This window comes from Aotus nancymaae, unplaced genomic scaffold (assembly GCF_030222135.1).
Source record: "Aotus nancymaae isolate 86718 unplaced genomic scaffold, 86718_ANA_hifiasm-v0.15.2.pri h1tg000022l_1, whole genome shotgun sequence".
In the NCBI taxonomy this organism is placed as follows: Eukaryota; Metazoa; Chordata; class Mammalia; order Primates; family Aotidae; genus Aotus; species Aotus nancymaae.
The window spans coordinates 5,942,824-5,968,345 of NW_026988435.1; the positions used below are offsets into that span (position 1 = coordinate 5,942,824).

The window sequence follows — 25,522 nt, forward strand, 5'->3', positions numbered from 1 at the left end:
GAAAACCTAATCAAAACCATTCAGGACATAGGCAAGGAGTTCATGATTAAAACACCAAAAGCTTTGGCAACAAAAGCCAAAATAGACAAATGGGATCTACTTAAACTCCAGAGTTTCTGTACAGCAAAAGAAACAATCATTAGAGTGAACTGGCCACCATCAGGATGGGAAAATTTTTTTACAATCTACCCATCTGACCAAGAGCTAATATCCAGAATCGACAAAGAACTAAAACAGATTTACAAGAAAAAAACAAACCCATTCAAAAGTTGGCAAAGGATATGAACAGACACTTTTCAAAAGAAGACATTTATGAGGCCAACAAACATATGGAAAAATGCTCATCGTCACTGGTCATTAGAGAAATGCAAATCAAAACCACATTTAGATGCCATCTCATGCCAGTTAGAATGGCAATCATTAAAAAATCTGGAGACAACAGATGCTGGAGAGGACGTGGAGAAATAGGAACACTTTTACACTGTTGGTGGGAGTGTAAATTAGTTCACCCATTGTGGAAGACAGTGTGGCAATTCCTCAAGGACCTAGAAATAGAAATTCAATTTCTATCCAAAGGATTATAAGTCATTCTATTATAAAGACACATGCACATGTATGTTCATTGCAGCACTGTTTACAATAGCAAAGACCTGGAATCAGCCCAAATGCCCATAGATGATAGACTGGACAAGGAAAATGTGGCACATATACACCATGGAATACTACACAGCCATAAAAAACGATGAGTTCATGTCCTTTGTAGGGACATGGATGAATCTGGAAACCATCATTCTCAGCAAACTGACACAAGAACAGAAAATCAAACACCGCACGCTCTCCCTGATAGGCGTGTGTTGAACAATGAGAACACGTGGACACAGGGAAGGGAGCACCACAAATTGGATTCCGTTGGTGGGCAACTAGGGAGGGGCAGTGGCGGGTAGGGAGGTTCGAGAGGGATAACATGGGGAGAAATGCCAGATATAGGTGATGGGGGGATGGAGGTAGCAAACCACATTGCCATGTATGTACCTATGCAACAATTCTGCATGATCTGCACATGTACTCCAGAATCTAAAGCACCATATATATATATATATATATATATATATATATATATATAAACAATCAGCAGAGTAAGCAGACAACCCACAGAGTGGGAGGATATCTTCACAATCTGACAAGGGACTAATATCCAGAATCTACAAGAAACTCAAACAAATCAGCCAGAAAAAAAAAATCATCAAAAACTGGGCTAAGGACATGAATAGACAATTCTCAATATAATATATACAAATGGCCAACAAATATTCAAAAAAGTGCTCAACATCACTAATGATCAGGGAAATGAAAATCAAAATCATGATGCAATACCACCTTACTCCTACAATACTGGCTATAATAAACAACTTTTTAAAAAATGCTCATCATCACTGGTCGTTAGAGAAATGTAAATCAAAACCACATTGAGATACCATCTCATGCCAGTTAGAACGGCGATCATTAAAAAATCTGGAGACAACAGATGCTGGAGAGGATGTGGAGAAATAGGAACACTTTTACACTGTTGGTGGGTGTGTAAATTAGTTCAACCATTGTGGAAGACAGTGTGGCGATTCCTCAAGGACCTAGAAATAGAAATTCCATTTGACCCAGCAATCCCATTACTGGGTATATATCCAAAGGATTATAAATCGTTCTACTATAAGGACGCATGCACACGAATGTTCATTGCAGCACAGTTTACAATAGCAAAGACCTGGAACCAACCCAAATGGCCATCGATGATAGACTGGACCGGGAAAATGTGGCACATATACACCATAGAATATTATGCAGCCATCAAAAACGATGAGTTCGCGTCCTTTGTAGGGACATGGATGAACCTGGAAACCATCATTCTCAGCAAACTGACACAAGAACACAAAATCAAACATCACATGTTCTCACTCATAGATGGGTGTTGAACAATGGGAACACATGGACACAGGGAGGGGAGCACTATACACTGGGGTCTGTTGGGGAGTGGGGGGACAGCAGGGGGTTGGGGGGAGATATAGCATGGGGAGAAATGCCACATATAGGTGAAGGAGAGGAAGGCAGCAAATCACACTGCCACGTATGCACCTATGCAACAATCTTGCATGTTTTTCACATGTACCCCAAAACCTAAAATGCAATAAAAAAAAATAATAATAGATGTTGGTGTGAATGTGGGGAAAAAGGAGCACTTTCACATGGCTGGTGGGAATGTAAACTAGTACAACTACTATGGAAAACAGTATAAAAATTCCTTAAAGAACTAAAAGTAGATCTACCATTTGATCCAGCAATCCCACTACTGACGTGCATGTTTACAGCAACACAATTCACAATTGTAAAAATATGGAATTAGCCCAGATGTTCATCAATCAATGAATGGATAAAGAAAATGTGGTTCATATATACTACGGAATACTACACAGTCATAAAAAGAAAATGATGGCATGGCATTTGCAGCAACCTGGATGGAGTTGGAGGCCATTATCCTAAGAGAAGTAACTCGAGAATGGAAAACCAAACATCATATTGTACCCGGATTTGTAGCTTAGGCTCGGGTCTCAGGTTCTTGGCTTCCCTTGCTTGAAGAATCGAGCAGAGAGCCTTATCCCACGGTGAGTGTTCCAGCTCCAAACAAGAGTTTGTGGACCGAGAGAGTGAGCAGCAATGCAGTTTAGTGAGCAAGCAGAAGTAAAAGCTTCCACAGCAGGGAAGGGTGGAAGGGGACCTGAGTGGGTTCCCACTGTTGGTCAGGGCTGCCTGGGCTTATATCCCCAAGTAATTCTGAGTTGCTGAGTGTTTGTCCCTTAGTCCTGTGTGGGGAGAGGGCTTGTGACCATGAGTCACCTAATCTCTCCTTCTGTTGGTTGTTTCCTAGTTTCTATTGAACTTGCAAGCAGTATTAGAATGTGGTTGAACAGCTAACTGATACTTTGAACACAGCCTTTGCTATGGTTGAAGTACCTGTGTTGACCTTTTCCCATGCTAGGATTTCCAAAAGATTCCCCATTGACCCAAAAGATTTTATTCCCTCAATATGTTCTCACTCATAAGTGGGAGCTAAGCTATGAGGCTACAAAGACATAAGAATGATACAATGGACTTTGAGGGCTCAGGGGAAAGGGTGGGAGGTGGATGAGGGATAAAAGACTACACGTTGGGTGCAGTGTACACTTCTCAGGTGATGAGTGCACCAAAACTTCAGACGTCACCACTAAACAACTTATCCATGTAACCAGTTACTACTTGTAACTGTTCAAATACTGAAATATAAATAAAATAAAATGAAACTAAAAAAATGGATAGAAGACTTACAACATGAAATTGTACAATAACTAGAAAAAAAATAAGGGAAAAGCTCCATGATATTGGTCTGGGCAATGATTTCTTGTATATGAACCCAAAAATACAGATAACAAAAGCAAAAATAGTAAAATAGAATGGCATCAAACTGAAAAGCTGCACAGTCAAGGAACCAATCAACAGAGTGAAGAGACAGCCTACACTACGGGAGAATGTATTTGCAGACCATACATCTGGAAATGGATCATTATCCAAAATGTAAATGAAACTCGAATAATAGTAAAAAAACAGCCCAATTTAAAAAGAGACAAAGGATCTGAATGGGCATTTCTCAAACGAAGACATACAAAATACCAGGGTAAACTTAGAAGTGCCTGGTCCAGGGCCATGGGAGCAACCACAGCCCTCTGTGGGTACCCCAGTGTGGTCTGCTGAGGCAGGGTTCTCTGCATGCTCAACAATTGGTGGCTATTACTACTGTATTATTCAAAAGCCCTCTCTCCCTTAGTAGAGGTATTACAGAATGCTGAATTATCTACCTGAAAATTGCTTAACATATTTTTAGGCAAACATTGAAGAATTTCCTCTTTAAAGTCTAATTATTTGGCATTTCTACAATCATTTATATTTGCAAATCGCTCCACAGTCATGCTCATCATGTGTGCTCCACCACGTCTTTGACTCACACATAGAATAAAATCAAGTTAAGTAAGTCAGAGGACGCACAATGCCTTCTTCAGTAAGTAACCTGGCAGTAGGGAACAGGTAGGAATTATCCATTCCAGATTCAAAATTTACAGCAGTATTTCCTCAATGTATATTCCATAGGCCATTAATCCCAACAAATACTTCATGGGTTAAGAGTTCTATAGTCAATTAAGTGTGAGAACTTTACATAGCATATCTCACTCCTCAAGTTTTGCAATATGCATTGACATCTTTGAGAGCCTGGTGTTAAACAGACTGGTTTAGCTTTATTCACTCTTGCATTTCTAAGCCTTACTTGACCACAAAATTCTTTTTTTTCAAGTAGAGCTTACTTCTATGGGTATGCAGCAGTCATAGATAGGGTCAGTTCCCATATCCATTTATCCCTTCTTCATTTGTACAAGAGTTCCAGTTTTACCTGGGTACGTTGCTATTTAGCCAAAAAGTTTTCTTGCCCAGATTCCCTTGCTGCTACGTCTAGTCAAGTAACTAAGTTCTGAGCAATGAGATGTAAGTGGACATAATATGTGTGGCAACTTAGAAATATCCCTAAAGGCAAGAAGCATTCCTGTCTTTCAGTTGCGCCTTCCTCCCTTCAGCTAATCAGAATGCAGAGTGATGGCTAGAGCCTCAGCAGTTGAACCAGGAGGAGGGGCTCACTGAAGACAAGAAAGCTGCAAGATGGCAGGACCCAGACTCCTTATTGTGAGCCACCACACCAGTCACACAGGGCCTAGATACAGGCTTCTTTATGTGAGAGGAAAATAATCCTCAATCTTATGTATGTCACTGTGATTTTTTTTTCTGTTACTCAAGGCTAAATCAAACCTCAATTAATAAGGTGTAACACCTACCGTTATCTCATAGAACTGGTGTTCCTCAGAGGACTCTTTAAGAAGTGCTGGTCTAAATTCAGCAATTAAAACATCATGGCTCTTTTCCCGCAACAAGTGCAGTTTTGTCTGAATCCAAACATATGGAATCTCCACTTATGTCGGATTTACATTTAATTCCAGATATTCTCAAACAAAAGGCAGCAAGTCACTTGGAAGAACACTGGCTTATGTGTTGAAAAATGAACATTCAAGTCTTAGGTCTGTGTGTTGGCCTTAGAGAAGTATTCTAAAATATCTGTGCCTCAGTTTCCCTGAAGACAGAGTAAGAATAGTATATTCACTAATTCACCTAGTTGATACAATGGCTACATAAAATATAAGCCCCCAAAATCCTAAAAATTATGTAGTATGCTATACAAAATATTTTACTGTCATTATTATTTTGCTGTTGTGGCTCAGAACATGGTACCCCAAAATATGGCACCTTGGCATGCATAGAAAAGTCACTCTCTGACGTTACCCTGCATTTATTCCCTAAGGCCAATGTGTTAGGTCATTCTTGCATTGCTATACAGACATACCTGAGACTGGGTAATTTATAAAGAAAAGAGGTTTAATTGGCTCATGGTTCTGCAGGTTTTAACAGGAAGCATGGTGCTGGCTTCTGCTTGGCTTTTGATGAGGCCTCAGGGAGCTTTCAATCATGGCAGAAGGCAAAGGGGAATCCAGCAGCAACTCACATGGTGAAAACAGAAGCAAGAGAGAGTGAGGGAGAGGGTGCCACATACTTTTAAACAACAAGATCTCGTGAGAACTCACTATCACGAGAACTCTCTATCGTGAGGACAAGACCAAACCATGAGAGATCCACCCCCACACCCAGATACCTCCCACCAGGCCCCACCTTCAACACTGGGGATTACATCTCAACAGGAGATTTGGCAGGGACACAGATCCAAACCATACTAGACCATAAAAAGAATGCTTCCCTTCTTCCCTAAAGACCCTCAGAAGACAGGGGTCCTGCCCTATACCAAGAGGAAAGGTATAAATACTGGGGCACGGAAATGAACCTTAGCAAACAGACCTTGTTAAGTTCTCCCAGTTTATTATCATTAGATCATACCCTTTTTGTCCAATCATAATTCTACATGACTGGCTATTAAGTGAACCTAAGCCGCAAAATACAGTTTTCCCTGGGTCTTTGGCTCTTCAGTTTTGTGCTGGAAACCCCAGGTGCTGATATTGTAGGTGCCAATGGGAATCTCCTGGTCTGCAGGCTGTGTAGACACTTTTCCCAAAAAGTGCAGTGTCTGAGCCAGAGGGCTGGAGTGTCGGGAAAAGTCCCTAATGGCTTCCCATGGCGGAGAGCGAGAGTCTCCAGTCCCTTGCACCTCCCATGTGAGGCAGTGCCCACCTGGCTTTGGGTTGCCCACCTTGGCCTGTTTCCACTGTCTAACCAGTCCCAATGAGATAAACCTGGTACCTCAGTTGGAAATGTGGAGATCACTAGTCTTCTGGCACACTCTTGCTGGGTACTGCAGACCGGAGCTGTTGCTATTCGGCCATCTTGACAGAAGTCCCCCTAGCATCAAAGTCTAATTACTAAATGTAGAAGGAATGATGAAAGTAGAAAATCACCATTAGGGCAAAAATAGTAATTACTACAGGTAAGAGTCACAAATGAATGCTAAAATCAGTATTAAGATAGGAGAAGAAACAGTATTAAACTATCTCCTCACAAGATACTTACTAATACAAAAGAAAAAATAATACCTTTGCAGTGGAGAAACCTAGCAGACACACCTTAACCAAGGGATCAAAGTTAAAATTATGTAATAAGACATAATGTATTAATACATATCAATATTCTCTATGTCCTGACAAGATGTTCTGAGAAGGTCACAATATTACTATTGTGGAACTCTTGCCAAAATGCATAACTTGAATTTAATCATGGGAAAAAAATCAGACAAACTCAAACTCAGTGACATTCTACAGAACAACTGGTCCATGCTCTTCAAAATGTCAGTCATAAAAGACAAACAAAAACAGAGGAATTGTAATAGATTGAATAAGACTAAGAAAATATGAAACTTAAGACAAGATAGGATTATGGATTGATTCTTGGATTAAAAAAGGGTATTAGTGGTATAATTGGCAAAATTCAAATAAAGTCTCTAGATTAGTTAATAGTATTATTATAACCATGGTCATTAATTTTACTGTGGTTATATGAGATGTTAATATTAGCAGAAGATAGGTGAATGGTATATGAATTTTCTGTGTTATGTTTTAAAACTTTTGGTAAGTGTAAGATGATTTCAAATTAAACAGCTAATTTGAAATTGTTCATCTTCACCACCATTTTCATGAGCTTCAGTTGAAAACAATCTTTGTGTTGAGGTTGTCTATTGCTATGAAATAAACCACTTCAGACACAGTGGCTTTAAGCAACAATCTATTATTATTATGTCTCATGTTTCTAGTGGTGGAATTTGAAATCATCTTATAGGAATAACATACTTTTTTTTTTTTTTTTTTTGAGATGGAGTCTTGCTTTGTCACCCAGGCTGGAGTACAGTGGCACAATCTTGGCTCACTGCAACCTCCACCTCCTGGGTTTAAGCGAGTCTCCTGCCTTAGCCTCCCAAGTAGCCGGGATTACAGGCTCCTGCGACCACACTTGGCCAATCTGTGTATTTTTAGTAGAGATGGGGTTTCGTCATGTTGGCCAAGCTCATCTCAAACACCTGTCCTCAAGTGATCCACCAGCCTCAGCATTGCAAAGTGCTGGAATTATAGGCAAATTGCACAAATTTGATAACAGATGAACCAATTTCCTACAGACACAACATGCCAAAACTCACACAAGAGGAAATGGACAATGTGAGTAGACTTATATCTGTAAAGGAAATTGAACCAATAGTTAATAATCTTCCAACACAGATAGCACCTGGCCCAGATGTGGTCACTGTTGAATTCTACCAAGATTTAAGAAAGAAATTATACCAATTCTCTATAATCTTTCAGAAAACAGAAACAAAGGAAATACTTTCTAATTCACTCTATGAGGCCAGCATCACCACACCAAAACCAGACAAGACTTTACAAGAAAATGAAAGTACAGAACAATATTTCTCATAAACATAGATGAAAAGATAATAAAATATAATCAAATCAAATCAACAAGGTATAAAAGGAATTATATAATACAACCAAGTGAGATTTACCCAAGATTTGAAAGCCTGGTTCAACATTTGAAATCAACCTACATAATCCATCACATCATAAAGCTTAAGAAGAAAACTCACATGATATATCAATAGACATAGACACCAATTCATGATAAAAAGACTCTCAGCAAACTAGGAATAGAGTCAAACTTCCTCAACTTAATCAAAAAACATCAACAACAAAATCCATTGCTAACACATCTTATAGTAAGAAACTTGAAGCTCTCTTGCTAAGATCAGGAACAAGGCAAGGATGTCCCCTTTATCACTGCTTTTCAGCATTATACTGGAAATCCTAAATGCAATAAGTTGAGAAAGGAAAACAAAAAGTATACAGATGAAGAAGGAAGAAAAAGAAACTACCTGTTCACAGATGACATGACCATCAATGCAGGAAATCTGAAAGAATCAACGAAAAGTTCCTTGAACTAACAAGCAATTATAACAAGGTTGCAAGATACACGGTTAATGTACAAAAGTCAATAGCTCTCCTAATACCAGCAATGAACAAGTGGAATTTGAAATTAAAAGGATATTGTCATTTACATTAGCACCCCCCAAAATGAAATACTTAGGTATAAATCTAACAAAATATGTTTAAGAACTATATGAGGAAAACTACAAAACTAATGAAAGCTACCAAAAAAAAAAAAAACCTAAATAAATGGGAGATATTCCATGTTTATGGATGGAAAGACTCAATATTGTCATGATGTCAGTTCATCCCAACTTGGTCTATAGATTCAACATAATTCCAGTCAAAATTCCAGCAAGTTACTTTGTGAGGGGAAAGAAGCTGAATCTAAAGTTTATAAAGGAGGGAAAAGGCTCAAAATAACCAACTCATTATTGAAGGAGAAGAAAAAAACTCTGAGTACTAATGCTACCTGACTTCAAGACTTACTATAAAGCTATCATAATCAAGAGAGTGTGAACTGTCCAAAAAACAGACAAATAACTCTATGAAACAAAATAGAGAGCCTGGAAATAGACATACATAAATATAATTAACTGATTTTTGACAAACGGAACAAAGATGGTCTTTTCAATAAATGGTGCTCATATCACTGGACAACAACAATGCAATAACTAATGATAAATCTAGACACAAACCTCCACAGGAAAAAAACTTCATGGCCTTGGCTATGGCAATTATTTTTTAGAAACAATACCAAATGCACAATTCACAAGAGGAGTTGATAAGCTGGACTTCACTGAAATTAAACACTTATACTTCACACAACAAGGTGTCAGAAAAATGAGAAGACAAGCCATAAAAGATACATCTGATAAAAGATTATTATCTACATCTGATAAAAGATTATTATCTAAAATATACAAAGAACTCTTAAAACTCAAGAAAAAGCAAATGAACAACTTTATTTAAAAAAAAATGACCAGGGGAGAGATCCAAGATGGCTGATCACTAGCAGCTCGGGCTCGTAGTTCCCAGTGAAAGTGCAGAGAATGAGAGGACGCCACATTTTCAGACGAATATTTGTTGCTCACGGACCAGGAGATTCCCAGCAGAGGAGCCCCACGTGTCACCAGGGCGACTCTTGTGGCCGGTGCGGCAGTTTTGCTGGTGCCTTAGCATGCCAGTTTTTGGTGCAGAGTCCGGAGATTCCCGGGCAGAAAAGCACCATCAATCTTAACACCGCTATTTTGGCCGGCGCAGTGGACTGCTCAGATTTCGGCGCTGGGAATCAACAAGTTGGACGTCTGCTCAGAGACCTAGTTAGAAAGTCGGTAATTACAAAGACAACAGACGGATAAATATATAATGAGGGGAAGAAATCAGTGTAAAAAGGCAGAGAATACTCAAAATCAGAATACCTCTCCCTCTACGGGGGATCACAATTCCTCATCAGTAACAGAACAAGGCTTAATAGATTACGAGTGTGTTCCAATAACAGAAGCAGGTTTCAAAACGTGGGTGATAAGAAACTTCTGTGAATTAAAAGAACTTGTTCTAACCCAATGCAAAGAAACTAAGAACCTTGAAAAAAGGTTTGACGAAATGTTAACGAGAATGGACAATTTAGAGAGGAATATAAGTGAATTGATGGAGCTGAAAAACACAACACGAGAACTTCGCGAAGCATGCACAAGTTTAAACAGTCGAATTGATCAAGTAGAAGAAAGGACATCAGAAGTCGAGAACCAGCTCAGTGAAATGAAGCGAGAAGACAAGATTGGAGAAAAAAGGATGAAAAGGAATGAGCAAAGTCTCCAGGAAATATGGGACTATGTGAAAAGACCTAATTTACGTTTGATAGGTGTACCTGAATGTGATGAAGAGAATGAATCCAAGTTGGAAAATACTCTTCAGGATATCATTCTGGAAAACTTTCCCAACCTGGCAAGGCAGGGTAATATTCAACTCCAGGTAATACAGAGAACACCACAAAGATATTCTTCAAGAAGACCAACCCCAAGGCACATAATTGCCAGATTTATTAGGGTTGAAATGAAGGAGAAAATACTAAGGGCAGCCAGAGAGAAAGGTCAGGTTACCCATAAAGGGAAACCTATCAGACTTACAGCAGATCTCTCAGCAGAAACCCTACAAGCCAGAAAAGAGTGGGGACCAATATTTAACATCCTTAAAGAAAAGGACTTTCAACCCAGAATTTCCTATCCAGCCAAACTAAGCTTTATAATCAAAGGAAAAATTAAATCCTTTGCGAACAAACAAGTACTTAGAGAGTTCACCACCACCAGGCCTGCTTTACAAGAGCTTCTGAAAGAAGCACTATACATATAAAGGAACAACCAATATCAGCCTTTCCAAAAATATATCAAAAAGAAACGAACATTAACACAACGAAAAATTTACACTAACTAATGGGCAAAACAGCCAGCTAGCATCAAATGCCAGTATTAAAGTTATATATATTCTAATCGGATAAAAAGCCAAAACCCATTGGTATGCTGCATCCAGACCCATCTCACATGCAACGATACACAAAGACTCAAAACAAAGAGAAGGAGGAAGATTTATCAACCAATCAGAGAGTAAAAATAAACAAATAAATAAAAAGCAGGAGATGCAATTCTCGCCTCTGATAAAGTAGACTTTAAAGCAACAAAGAGCAAAAGAGGCAAAGAAGGACATTACATAATGGCAAAAGGATCAATGTAACAAGAAGAGCTAACGATTCTATAGATCAACAAGACAGAAAATTAACAAGGACATCCAGGACTTGAACTCAGACCCAGAACAAGTAAACTTAATAAACATTTATAGAACTCTCCACTTCAAATACACAAAACATACATTACCACCTCACACCTATTCCATAAGTGACTACATAATTGGAAGTAAATCACTCCTCAGTAATCACATAGCATTTCATAGGTTTAACTGAAATATTGGTTGGCTGCTCGTTTGTTATTTTCTTCCCTTATTCCTTCCTGTTTACATCAAGTATAATTATTGGTATAAAAGAGGTTTTCAATACCCATTACTAAACTGCATTCTAGCCTGGGCAAGAAAGCAATACTCCCATTCTCTCTCTCTCTTTCTCTTCCTTTTTCCTCCTCTTCTTTATTCTTTTTCTTTCTTTCTTTCTTTAAAAAAAAAATGACCAAAAGACCTGAACAGACACCTTCCCAAAGAAGATATACAGATGGTGAGCCAGTATATGAAAAGATGTTCAACATCATATATCACTAGAAAATTGAAAATTAAGGCCGGGCATGGCAGTTCATGCCTGTAATCCTAGCACTCTGGGAGGCCAAGGCAGGTGGATCATCTGAGGTTGGGAGTTCAAGACCAGCCTTACCAACATGGAGAAACCCCATCTCTAAAATAAAATTAGCCAGGCATGGTGATGCATGCCTGTAATCCCAGCTACTCAGGAGGCTGAGGCAGGAGAATCACTTGAACCCCAGGGGCAACTGAGATCGCGCCTTTGCACTCCAGTCTAGGCAAAAAGAAACAAGAGTGACATTCCATCAAAAAAGAAGAAGGAAGAAGAAGGAAGAAGATGAAGAAGAAGACAGAAGAAGAAGGAAGAAGAAGAGAAGAAGAGGAGAAGAAAAAGAAGAAGAAGAAAGAAGAAAGGTAGAAGAAGAAGGAGAAAGAGAAGGAGAAAGAAGAATAAGAAGAAAATTGTAAATTAAAACAACAGTGAATGGTTAAAATTCAAAACCTTGGAAATACCAAATGCTGGTGAAGATGTGAAGCAATAGACATGCTCATTCATTGCTGGTGAGAATGCAAAATGGTACAGCTACTTTGGAAGACTGTTTGGCAATTTCTTACAAAAGTAAATATTCTCTAACCATATAACCAAGCAATCATACTTTTTGATATCCTTGGTATTTGCCCAAATAAAGGGAAAACTTATGTCCTCCCCAAAACCTGCACATAGATGTTTACAGAAACTTTAGTCACAATTGCTAAAACATGAAGGCAAACAAGCTGCCATTCAGTAGATGAATGAATAAATTAACTGTGGTATATGCAGACAATGGAATATTACTCAGTGCTTAAAAGAAATGAATTATCAAGCCATGAAAAGACATGAAGGAATAGAAGAAACTTAAATGCATACTACTAAGTGAAAGAAGCCAACCTGGATAGGCTGCATACTGTCTGATTTCAGGTATACTATGTTTTGGAAAAGACAAAACCATGGAGACAGTAAAAAATCAGTGGCTTCCAGAGTTGAGGGGAGGGATGAATAGAGGATTTTTAAGGCAGTGAAATTATTCTATATAATACTACAATGGTGGCTACATGTCACTGTGCATTTGTCAAAACCCATAGAATGTACAACACCAAGAATGAACCCTAACATACACTTTGAACTTCAAATGATAATGATGAGTCAAGAAGGTTCATCAGATGTGGCACATGTAGCACCATAGTACAGGATGTCAATAGTAGGGGAGGTTGTGAGTTTGTGGAAATTGATATATATGGGAACTCTGTACTTTTTGCTCCATTTTGCTATGAACCTAAAACCGCTCTAAAAAAGTTAAGTTTGTTAATTTTTAAAAAACATTTTTATATTAAAATGATTAATTTGGCATTTGCTGGAAGTACTTATCAAGCAAAACACAGTAAATGTCAACCACAAAAGAACTCATAAATGTCCAAAAGAACTCTAAAAATATACAAACAAGTCAATAGAAAAGTAGTAAAGGAAATGAAGAGGCAATTTGCCAAGAAGACCCTTCATGATCCATAGAAATAAAACAAATGCATAACCTCAGTAGCAATCAGGAGATCACAAATTTAAATTGAAGATATTATTTCACATCTATCAAGTCAGCAGACATTTTTAGAAGCCTGAAATTACTAATATTTGGTGTGGATGTGGAGAAATACAAAATTTCTATACAGTGATTAGAGGGTAAATTCTCTTTACCACTTTAGAGAGTAATTTAGCAATATCTTGTAAAGATAAAAATTTTCAGCCCTAGAAAAACTTTATCCCACATGAACAAAAAGATATATACGTAAAATGTTTATTACAACATTGTTTGTAACCTAAATGTCCATCAGCAGGAAATGATTAACTACATTTTGATTAACTTCCATTTATTTGGGTAAATACCAGGGATATCAAGAAGTGTGATTGCTGGGTTATATGGTTAGAGAATATTTACTTTTGTACCAAACAGTCTTCCAAAGTAGCTGTACCATTTTGCATTCTGAAGCACTATACAACCATTAAAATAAATGAACTAAAATTACATATATTACCATGGACCAATTTCAAAACCATAGAGTGGAGTGAAAAAAGTGAGTAATCGAATGGTATGTGGAGTTCAATAGTAGTTATGTAAAGCTAGAAAATAGGCAGATCAATTCTACATGTTTTTTATAGATACACACAGTTTTAGAGTGCAAAAACTGGCAAAGGAGTGATAAAAACTAACTTGGGCTTATCTCAGTTGTTGTATCAAAGGAAGAGACACAGGGTAGATTTGACTTTTGGAAAGTTTTATTCCATTTTTAAAAATTGTAAAGTGAGTAGAACAAAAAGGTTATATTTTATATATATTTTCTTAAATTTTCTGTATGTTGGAAATATTTCTTAGTTATGAATAAATATGATAAATTCAAACAATTTAAAAGTTCGCTGTCTTATTAGTACTTATTCCTGGCTTTGGCAGGACAATCTTCCTGCATTTCATAGCTGGAATAGGAGAAATTCTTTAATAACCTAATAACTTTGACCACAGGAAATGAGAATAGGAGCTAAAATCAGGACACAAATTTGTAAGAAAAATCCATAGCCATGAATCCCTCTAATCATGAAAATGAAAGAATACCTCAAGGCATCATCTTTCACTGCTCAGTAAGAGATGAAACTCACAGAAATTGAGTATGCTGAACGTGATATTTTGTTTGGCTCTCTTACTCCAACTAGTTATTAGACAAAATTTCACTTAGGAAGCAAAAAGCCAAATCATGCAGAGCTGCCATCCGAAAGTGTATGAGTCACTATAGCAAATGGAAGGCTAGCCGTTCATCCTGAATTGGGATGTTAAAAAATCAAACTGTAACCGAGTTTTTTCTCGGATGCCGGTGATCGTTGTGGGTTCTCGGCCTCCAACCTCTTAAGGAATAAGCGGTGGGGCCACTGCAGGTGGGCCGTATGCTCGCAAAGCAAATATCGGACCCAAAAAGTGTTGCAGAACGGTGATTTTATTTAGGTAGAGAAAAGAAAAGGAAAGGAGAAGAGAAAGGCTTTCACGAAGAGTGTATAGGGGATTCAAGAGGGGAAATCCCAGAGGGAGCTCCCACCTTGTGTGAGGGGATTCCAGAAAGTTGGAAATCCGGTGCAGGTGAGGGAGCATGGACTTTTATCCTGGGAGAAACCCCCACCTTCTCCAAGACCCTGGGCCAATGAAAGGAGCTCCTTAGAACTTCCGCTGGAGTGATTGACTTTTAGTTTCTTCCAGCATCCGTGAAATTCAAACATAAACCGTTGAATCTCCCAGATGGAGAGACATGGAGAGGGGCATGGCACCAGGAAATTCTTGCCCTTAAAGCTACGCGCCTTCATGGACCCAGAAAAAGAACACATTCCCTCAAAACCTAAGTGAGAGTCTAAACGAACATGCAATAATTTCGCATTTTGTGTTTCAATTTAGAAGTTCTGTGCAGAAGTGGCAATGACAGGTCAGTTTTGTTTCTAGACCCTATTTGCTTTGAAATGCCACCAAGAAAAAATCGGTTATACTCCAGGGAAATGCATTTTTAAAAAACTGTCAAATCCTTTAATTAGCTTCTCTATTTCTTCTATACCTATACTGTTCTTTGTTTCTCATAGATCAGGTTTTAGATATTCCAACGATAAATAAGCTTCATGTATCTTTTTGCTGGAATGAAAATGTGCAAAGGCGACAATGTCCTCAAGCGCTGACCTCTCAACATGCACAGCCCCATGCCCTACAGACTAAAGCCTAAGGAAGGACAAGGTTTTTTGCATTTCCAAAATTTTGCATAATTTTATCCAAATTATATTTGTCTTCACGTTTCACCAAAGCACTAAAAAGTCGGCATCATTATCAACTTTCAATACCTGGCATAAAAGAAAAAAGAAATTCTAAACCACTAACCTCTTTACTCCTTTAAAATTTGGCCCTTACTTATGGGGGCCTTTCATTGCTGTGTAATGACTCTCAGGTAGACTCTAGTGAAATCCCAGACAGCCACATAAAAATGTAGAGTTTCACGAAAATTTAATAATTACATTTTTCAATCATGGAAAATATTATGTATTAGGGAGGTGTTCTAGATAAGTAATTTATTTTTAATTTCTATATCCGATGTTCTTTGAACTTTACCTACATCACAGATACCTTTTTGCAATGGGAAAATCATAACATGGCAGAGAGCAAGTTATTATGAGTAATTAATTTTCCCAATGACTCATTCCTTGAGAATTCTATTACAATCTCAAAGCACGACAAAATTCATGGGAAAATGAGAAATTGATGAAGAGCCCATATGTTTGAAACAATGGAGCATCTATAGGGTATTATGTTATATTGTTGGCTATTTTATGGATTTCATAAAACAGAGTGAAAAGCCTGTGCATTGCTGATACTTTGAGTACTTGAGTCCTTTCCCATTCTCTTGATCCCCTCACAGCAACCGTCAATGATAGACTAAGGAAATGCAGTTCTTCCTCCCATACCCTCTACCTCAATGCTGCCTTCTATCTCAGTTACATTCCTTAAGGACAGATAACTTCTCATTGCATTCATCTTCTTTTCTTATGCTTAGCAGACTGTCTGGTATACAGTGGGGGTTCAATCAATGTGAAAGAAATAAATTCTCCACACTCCACAGATGTGAACGCTGGGGCTCAGAGAGGTAGAGAGACTTATCCACGGTGGAAAGGCAAATTCTGAGCCTCATGACTTTGGCTGTCCACTTGACCTTGCCCATGTTAAGAGATGGAGGGCCACCAACTCCAGACTCTCCTATTAGGCGGCTTCCTACAGAGACTACAGATTTCTCATGTTCTTCTAAAGAAAGTGGCCCAAAGAGAGTGAAACCTAATTAAGAGATATAATGAGGTAAAATATTCATTTACTGATAGTGATGACATCCTGCTCAAGTCAACTAGTGATGAAATTTCTGACTGCTTCGGTACTTCTCAGAGCTGCTAAAAAGGGTAATTTTCTGCTCCTACATGACTTAAATCCCTTGAGGTCCATTCACACTTAATGTAATCTAAGAACAAAAAATGAATGTTGTTTTCTACCTTCTGTACCTTGAAGCATTTGCTCCTCAGCAGAATTATATAACAGACACCTTTCAAGTGATTCTGTGTCAATTAAGAGAAAGCAACTTTAATTGTGATTGTGGATATTTAAACCAGGTGTGATTTCCCAGCTCTGTTTAGCCAAATCTCCCCAGGTCCCGTTCCCTACAGCAGCTCTCATTTGCTCTGGTCTAGGTAGATTGGGGGTATATTCCTGTTTATTGTGGCACAGCAAGCTTCCAATAGAATGTTGTCAGTGTAATTTCACACAATGGGTGGGCAGGTGTGTTCTGCATAGGAGAAAAGGTTTTTCATCTTTGCCAATGCAATGAGTTTTTCATTCTGAATTCACTGAAAGCCTTGAATGAGGTTACAATGGTAAACATCACAAGAGAAAAAGTTAACAATGACAGTCACAGTTCTCAAAATATTTTGGCTTTTTTCACCAAATTATCTATGGAGGAAACTTGTTGTTCTATGCTTTACTTCTGCAGCTTGCTGTCAGGAGAGTGAGTTAGAGGAGTAGAGTGTGATTATTTTTACTAATCATTATTTTTTACTGTTTATAAATGAAATGCAAAGAGGAAGTGGAATAAAGTCTCCTTTCATATTTTATATTGTTTGAATTTTCAGTGTGTGCTACCTTAGTAATTTACATATTAATGAATTTTTTAAATGACGGACATCTTTCCAAACATGCTCATTTTCACACAATGCTTGTTTTTTTAAAAATTCTGAGAATAACAAAATGTAGCAAATAGTTATATATATATATATATGAAGCAACCACATTACCCAGTGAGAAATGTCAACTGGGAAACTGGGAACATACATATATATATATTTATTTAAATTAAATTAGAAAAATATGTTTAACATGGATAATATAGTTTTGTTTATATTTCCTTCTCTTAATAACATATAACAATTATTTTTCCATATAAACTTATGAGTGTCTACAGCATTATCTTTAATGTCTTTAAAATATTCTATGATAAGCATGTTTTAAATATTTTTTAACCAATCCCTAAATAACATATATTTAGTTTGCCTCCAAATATTATAATATTTCTCAATATTATAAATAATGCTATATAAGCATTTATATACTGTGAGAGATGGGAAAGTTCTTCAAAGTTTATATCTGAGACTACATTGTAAGCAGTTAAATCTCTTGCTCTGTGGCCATTATCTGCTATTAGCATAAACATATACCCATGTATATATATTCTCTAAATCAGCTATGTCTTAAATCAGCTACCTCGACTCGCTCTGGCATGTCTGAACAGAACTTGGCAAGCTCCAAACCCTGGTGTGTGCCATTCCTTATTTGGAAACCCTCCTGACCTTCTCCTGACCCTCTCCTGACCCTCTCCTGACCTTCTCCTGACCTTCTCCTGACCAGCTTCCTCTTCTTCCTTGTCTTCTTTCCCCGTATCTATTCAGGAAATTTCCAAGTTTTTCAGCCAATCCGGTCAAGCATAGAATGTGAGGTCCCTTTCCGGCCAAGGGAAACTGGACACAGCAGTAGGACGATTGCGTCAGGTTATGAAAGTTATCAACGTCCTGGTCTCCTTGTTCAGGTGTGCTCTCATGGCAGGACTGCCAGTGAGTTGCACCCTTTCTGCAGAAAGTAAACCAGCCTTGCTGAGTGATCCATTGTCTCAGTGTGGATTTTTCCCAATATTATAAATGTGTTTCCAACATATACTTCTCCACTTAATTAGTTAGGATAAAGATGTTGAAAATACGCAGATTTTAGGGCTCTTATTACACATCAGATTATCTTACAAAAATTTGAACTAATATGTATTCCTACCCACTGTATAGTAAAGACATCACCAATTTATTATTTACAATGGGTATGTTATTTATCATAAAAACAAAATAAAAAATATTTTTAAAATTTCTTTAATGAGTTTGTTCTCATTAAAGAAATTTTTAAAATAATTTTCTAAAATTATTTAAAGAGAAGCAAGAACATTAATACCAATAGCATCCTCGTTCAAATTCCTTTCCTTTGGAGAAAGGAAGGAAGGAACTACAATTTGTTGGGTACCTATTGTTGACCTAAAAGGAAGAAGCTGAAGCTAAATCAATGCAAGTAGAGTTTTTTTTTTTTTTTTTTTTTTTTTTTGGACCAAGCTTGAGAACTGCAACCCAGAAGCAGATATCTAAGTTGTCCTGAATATACACTCTGAATAGCAGCAGTTACAAATGGATTCTTAAAGGCAAAATAAGGGAAACAGCGTAGGATGACACAATTATGTATCAGAAATTCCCACTGGTTTACAGAAATAACATTGATTACTGATTGGTTATACGTCGTTAAGCTATACAGTGTGGGTTTTAGTATCTGGTTCAGCATTATTAGAATAATTAACTACTTGTGACAATAGCTAGCAATTTTGAGAGACCAATACATAGCTCAAAGGGGGAAGTAGAACATAACTGCTGTCTCATTCTGCTGTCTCTCTCGGCCTGATAATTAAAGAGATGTGCATTCTTCAGATAAAAAATTCTTCCATTTTCTCACTGTAATGGACACGGTGCTTGCCATGAGGCATTTCATTCAGTCTTCTATAACAACCCTGGGGAAATGGACACATATTATTATCTCTATGTTACAGATAAGGCAGTTAAGGTTCATGAGGTTGAGTATGTTGAGCAAGGTTACCTAGATAACCTTGAGATGTGAAGGCACATTAGTTTGACACTATAGTTAGGTTTTACGTTCTCCAAATTTCCAACTATTTACCACGTTAGCAACACGCGATCTTGCTGAGTTCTATATAATTCAAGAAACTCTTGGTCTTAGATCTGGAAGAAATATCTGGTTCAGTATTTCCATCATTTATAGGCAAACACACAAAGCAAATAGGGGGAAAATGAGATTACTAGTTTGAAACATTTTCACAACATTTTCAACTCAGGGATTATTTATATTCTGTAAAACTCAAAGTTTAAACCATAGAAATTTTAAAATGGGTTTAAGGAAAATATATTTTCAGCTACACACTTTTGCCTTAAATTAAAAGCAAAAACAAAGCGCAAGTTTCACCTACTAATCAGTATGTACCTTGAGAAATAAATGGCAGATAAAAAATAAAAAGGCAAAATGAGAACTAAGAAAGCAATGACGTCCATCAGGGAATATGCACTTGAGAACAACAGGGACAACTTCTAATGCGTAACTCACATCCCACACGCCCATATGAAAGGCACAATCTTGGATAACAGACATAGCTGTCACTTAACATACCTGTTCTCATACTTAGTATTAATTAAAGTGGAGCTGCAAGAGGGAAGTGCACATATTTTTTGTGAGCAATACACGAGTAACTTCACTTGTCCTGACTTTTTAGATTCCTTTTGTTGACTACATGTTTATAGAGTTTTTCATGTTGGTATTTAATCATAAAGTCATCAATTTAAAAAGAGAATGACACTCTATTTTACTCAGTGCAGGATCATGTTAAAGTGTTTAGCTTTGGGTAAGTTTCTTATATCAATGATTACTCCTTAATATGGCATTTTAAAGAAGTAAGTGGAGCAACACAACAATTCTGAAATGTTTTCCTAGTCTTTCCCCCTATAGTAAGGCAGCACAAACTGACAAATCCCAACTTTTAAATCAGCTGATTAGGAACTCTCATATTTCTCTTTATTTTAATGCTGTATTTCCCACTTTTCTTCCAACAATGCAACTTGCTTTTGAAATAGGTAAAGTGCCCTAATTCTTGTAGGAAATTGGATGCTAATCTTGTTTTTTTATCTTACAATTTAAATTTACAAAACCACAAAACTAAAATCAGAAGACAAGGAAACTAGGAAAATCCTAGGTGACTTAAGCTTGGGAGAGAGAACACTTTTTTTCATTTTCTGTTTGCAAATATTTAGGAGAGAAAATTTAGGAGTGGTAGTGATGCTGGCATTTCCATCTAATCTGATAGATATTTGAAAAACTAACCTTTATTCAAATCTATCTATGCTGTGGGAAATCAGTTTTAACCACATTTTGACAAAAGATCTCCCAGAATCCTGACATCAATGCCCATAAGTTGGTTATCTTTCATCTGAGACCCAGCTAAAAAGAAGGCTTCCTTCCTCCACCTCAAACACACCCACACAGAGTACTCCCTTCCTAACAGAAAATCTCTAGAATGTCCCCAAGGCATTCATCCTGTGTTAAGGCAGTGCTAATCTCAACTGAAGCACTTCTGATATAAAATCAATTGTTTCAATCCCCTAAAAGAAATCTCCCTAAATAAACAAATGCATGAATAGTAGGGTATGCTTTTATTGAGGAGGTTTAGATTTGGCAATATTAAGCATGGTAAATAAAATGAACGACTTCCCTACAGATACAAGACACTGGCATTCTTCATGTACACGATTAAGAGGAAAAAAAGTTTCATTATACTATATCTGATAAATCTCAATTAAAAAGCCACAGATAAGTTTTGTCTCATGTTGTTAGTATTGGCCAGAAAGCATCCTTCAATTCTCTTGGGAACATAGGCTTATTCAGTTCCCTTGCCCTGGCCTCTGCAGAAGCAATGTTTCAAACAATAGAAATTCTGCCATGAGAAGAACATGTGAGAGACGAAGACGCCCAAGCTCTCATGGGCAGTGTACATTAGAACTCTGAGAGCTGAGGTCTCTCACCAACTCAATTATGCAACTTTTATTTACTTGATACTTAGAAAAACTGTCAAGAAAGAATAGATAAAGATAGCCTTCAGGCTATTCCTAAATGACCTCAGGAGTAACACAACTCTTCTTTTCTGCTGGGTAGGGAATCCACTTACTTTTCCACAGAGGGGTTCTACTTTCTACTTTACTTTTTGACAGCAGCATGGATGGGTCTCCTCCTACTGAGAGTCAGGCCTGGGGGGCATTTTCAATTAGAGCAGAAAGAAGCTTCTTAACGGTCTTTTTATATCTTGATCCAAATGCCCTAATGCCCTGAATAGGATAACACATAGATTGCAAACTGGAGTTCATACAAAATACATATATGCATCCTTGCTGCATAACTAAAATATAGGACTGGCACATTGAACATCACAAAGGAGGGACATTTAAAATCATTTAGTTGACTTCCAGACCATAAAACCTCTACCTGTGAGCCAGGTCTGACATTAACCTTCAAAACGCATGTTAAGTCTTAAAAAGGGGGAAGAACAGGGGGAAAGACTCAGGGGCCTGCAGACTGGGGAAGGGAAAGAGACCCAGAGTTTACGCCACTGTGAATAGTTGAAACCTCCTGTTAGTAAGAGTATTTCAAATACCTTAAAGTTTACATTTAATGTTTTACATGTTTTAGAAAAGATCATTTCAAAGTGTCTCTATGTATATTAATGAACAAATACGAAGAGCAAACACACAATGCTTACATAACACTAGGCACTATTCTAGATGCTTCATATATATTAAACTTCCTTAATCCCCAAGACAGCCCTATAAAGAGGTACTCTCGTTATCATCACTATTTACAGGTTAGGGAATTGAGAGGTTCGTTAACTTTCCCAAGGTCCCACAGCTAGTAAGTAGGGTTCATATCCAGGCATTCTGCCTCCAGAGTTCATGCTGTCAACTCCCGCGTGATACAGCCTCTTTCAGTTTTGAAAGATAATTAAATTTTATTTTTCTTTTAAACCTTCATACAAAGGGATTAATTGGGTTGCTCTCAGGCATATATCTAATCCCTTCCTCCTTCTCCAAGTTCCCTAACTAGGTTTATTTTAAAGGTATGCACGTTTAAGTTTTTATATTCTCAGAGATTATTTTGTAAATAGCATAAAATTCTTTGCAATTCCCAGATACATGCAGATAAAGTTTGGAACTGATATTTGATGTTTTAGCAAGCAGTGCCAAAGTCATTTTTATCACTACAAAAGATACGTTTCAATAGTAAAATGATTGGTTTGTTTATTTATTTATTCAATTATTTACAACAGGTAGAGCATGAGATCTTTTGGGTTAATTTTACAGAGGAAAAATTTCATAGAGAGTGGAGAAATGAACAGATGGCATAATTCCAGGAAAAGCCAGGAAACTTAGTAGTTTTCTGCATAGTAATTTAAAGTAAAATTCAAGTCAAAACCAAAGCATATGACTAGTTGAAGCAGGCAATCTGTTGTCTGGGTTAGAGTTTACAGAAAAAAGCATAAATATCACCAATAAGCATATCATCTCTGACTCCAGAGATGTTCCTACACCCTCTAATTGGTGCCATTCTGTACTAATCAATACATTACAAGCACCTAATAGGCACTTCTGCAAATCCTGGGGAAACAACTCACACCACAGAAAGCACGGCAGCCCTGAATATTCATACCCAAGTGCAAATGTTAATTCATGCAGTGCTTGCATTAAACTGGTCTAATTATCTACTGAAGGAATCTATTAAAGGCATGCTGTCAATCCTACAGATTGGGTTCAGCAAAGTGAAACTGAATTGCGTGCCTTTTCAGCTAATTGCAAAATTCTGCCTGACATGCTTTAAGAATGGTCAAAAAAAGTACACACAGCCAGCACACAGCTCCCAATGAACATTGCTGCTTCTCCTCTTGTCAATCAAGGAAATACAGGACACAATGATAGGCAGAGAAGCACAGACTAGGAGATGGGCCCTTTCATTACATCTCGAATGGTCTCATGAGGAATGTGGCATGCTACAAATCACCTGATTTTTTTTTTTTTTTCTAAATCTTAAGCTGCATATACCCGGGTTTACATTGCATAGCTTGAAACAAGAACCAATAACTTTGAATCCTTAATGATATGTCTCAATGTCTATGTTTAGTATTCCTATACATTTAGGGAAAAATATTCTGTTTATAGAATTCTTTTTCCCTTTTGACTCTAACATTAGAATAAAAATTAAAGAAAAGTAAGATCCTTCCCCTACTGCCGCCTTCACTTTCTCTAGCTTCACTGCATCACATCTGCCGCTTCTCCCACATTCAGATAATGCTGAGTAAACCTTGTTAGGAGGACAGCGGAACTACTTTACAACAGAGCCTCTCAATTATATTCCAAAATATTTTGTGGGGTGTGACTGCCGTGCTGTCAAATGAGATCATCTTTTCTTCCGGCTGGAAAATGTTCATCATCACACTGCCTTGGCCAGTCAGATTTGCCACACACTCCTAATATGCACACACCTATATTCAAAGCAGATACAAAAGCTGAAGTTCAAAATAGTAACCCTGAGCCATCAAATAGGTTATTTAGCATTTGCACGCTATTTTAGAAGGCAGGCAGAATTTAATCAGATGATATAAAGATTAATCTCAATAACGAATAAGGGATTGATGATTAAGTTATTTGGGAAATTCACTATATAATGATTCACATCCTATTTCTCTTTGTCTCACATTATGTGTCCAAAATGTCATTCAGTCCCAGTAAGTTTACCTTCCAAATCTATTCAGATTCTATTCACTTGCTACCACCTCAACTGCTACAGCCTAGTTCAAGGTGTCATCACCTCTTGCCTAGAACATTGCAATAACATAAAAATTTGGAGCTCTGCTTTCACCTTTGCCCCTCCCTTAGTCTTACACCCCCTCCACACAGAAGCTATAGCATAAAGATAACATAATGAAATCAAAAAAACAAAAATATCAAAGTAAAATAAGCCAGTCTCGAAAAGACCAATACCATATTATTCCACTTACCTGAGGTATCTAAAATTGTCAAACTCATAGAAACAGAAAGTAGAATGGGGCTGAGGGTAGGAGTGGGGAGAAGTGGGAAGTGGTCCCGTGGGTCTACAGTTTCAGTTTTGCAAGATGAAAAAGTGCTAGAGAGCTGTAGCACAGCAGTGTGAATATAGTCGACACTACTGAATCATACACTTAAAAATTATTATGCTGGTAAAAAAGGGTTTTTTTAATGTCAGATCTTATTTTTTTTTCCTGCTCAAAACCCTCTAATGACTTTACATGTTACTCAGTAACATTCTGAACCTTTTCCTTGGCCCACAGGGCTAATCATGATTGCCCCCCAGTCCTCTCTATAGGGTCCGCACCAAACCCCACACCTACCTATGGAACCTCATCTCCTCTGTACTCGATCTTCACTCGCCATCTCTCTAGCCAAACTGGTTTTCCCTCCTCTTCCTGAAAACACCGAGCACATGCCTTTCAAAGCACACTCCTCCAGAGTTCCAGCTGTCTAAAATTACACCTGTCATTGGGCACTCTTCCTATTCACTGCTCATTCTAGCATTCATCAGGACCTGATTAATATTCTGGTTTTTTTTTTCCTGTATCCCCCAATTAAAAATATAAACTCCAAGAGATCAAAAAATGTGTTTTGTTCACTGCCTTATCCCCGATGCTTGGGATAGCACCTGGGGACATTGTAGATGCTCAACATTTAACTAAATGAATAAACAAACAGCATGAATGAATGTGATTATGGATTGCTGAACTATAAAAGAAAATACATTTTATTACTTATTTCATTTATTTTATTGATTCACAATTTTTATTTTATGTTTATTCGTTTGCTTGTTTGTTTGTTTTTGAGACAGAGTCTCACTCTGTCTCCCAGGCTGGAGTGCAGTGGTGCAATCTCAGCTCACTGCAACCTCTACCTTCCGGGATCAAGCGATTCTCCCAACCTCAGCCTCCTGAGTAGCTGGGAT

General features: G+C 37.6%; 1 protein-coding gene across 1 annotated transcript in view; it reads right to left on the reverse strand.

Annotated features, from left to right (window-relative positions):
* Nucleotides 1-19,031: 19,031 nt before the first annotated feature.
* The window catches only part of NSUN3 (NOP2/Sun RNA methyltransferase 3), a 108,417-nt gene continuing 101,926 nt past the window's right edge, over nt 19,032-25,522 (reverse strand). Inside the window, exon 7 of the mRNA XM_064380005.1 lies at nt 19,032-19,451. Within this exon, the coding sequence (XP_064236075.1) occupies nt 19,441-19,451 (11 nt within the window). The 3' untranslated portion in view covers nt 19,032-19,440. The remainder of the gene's footprint in view (nt 19,452-25,522) is intronic.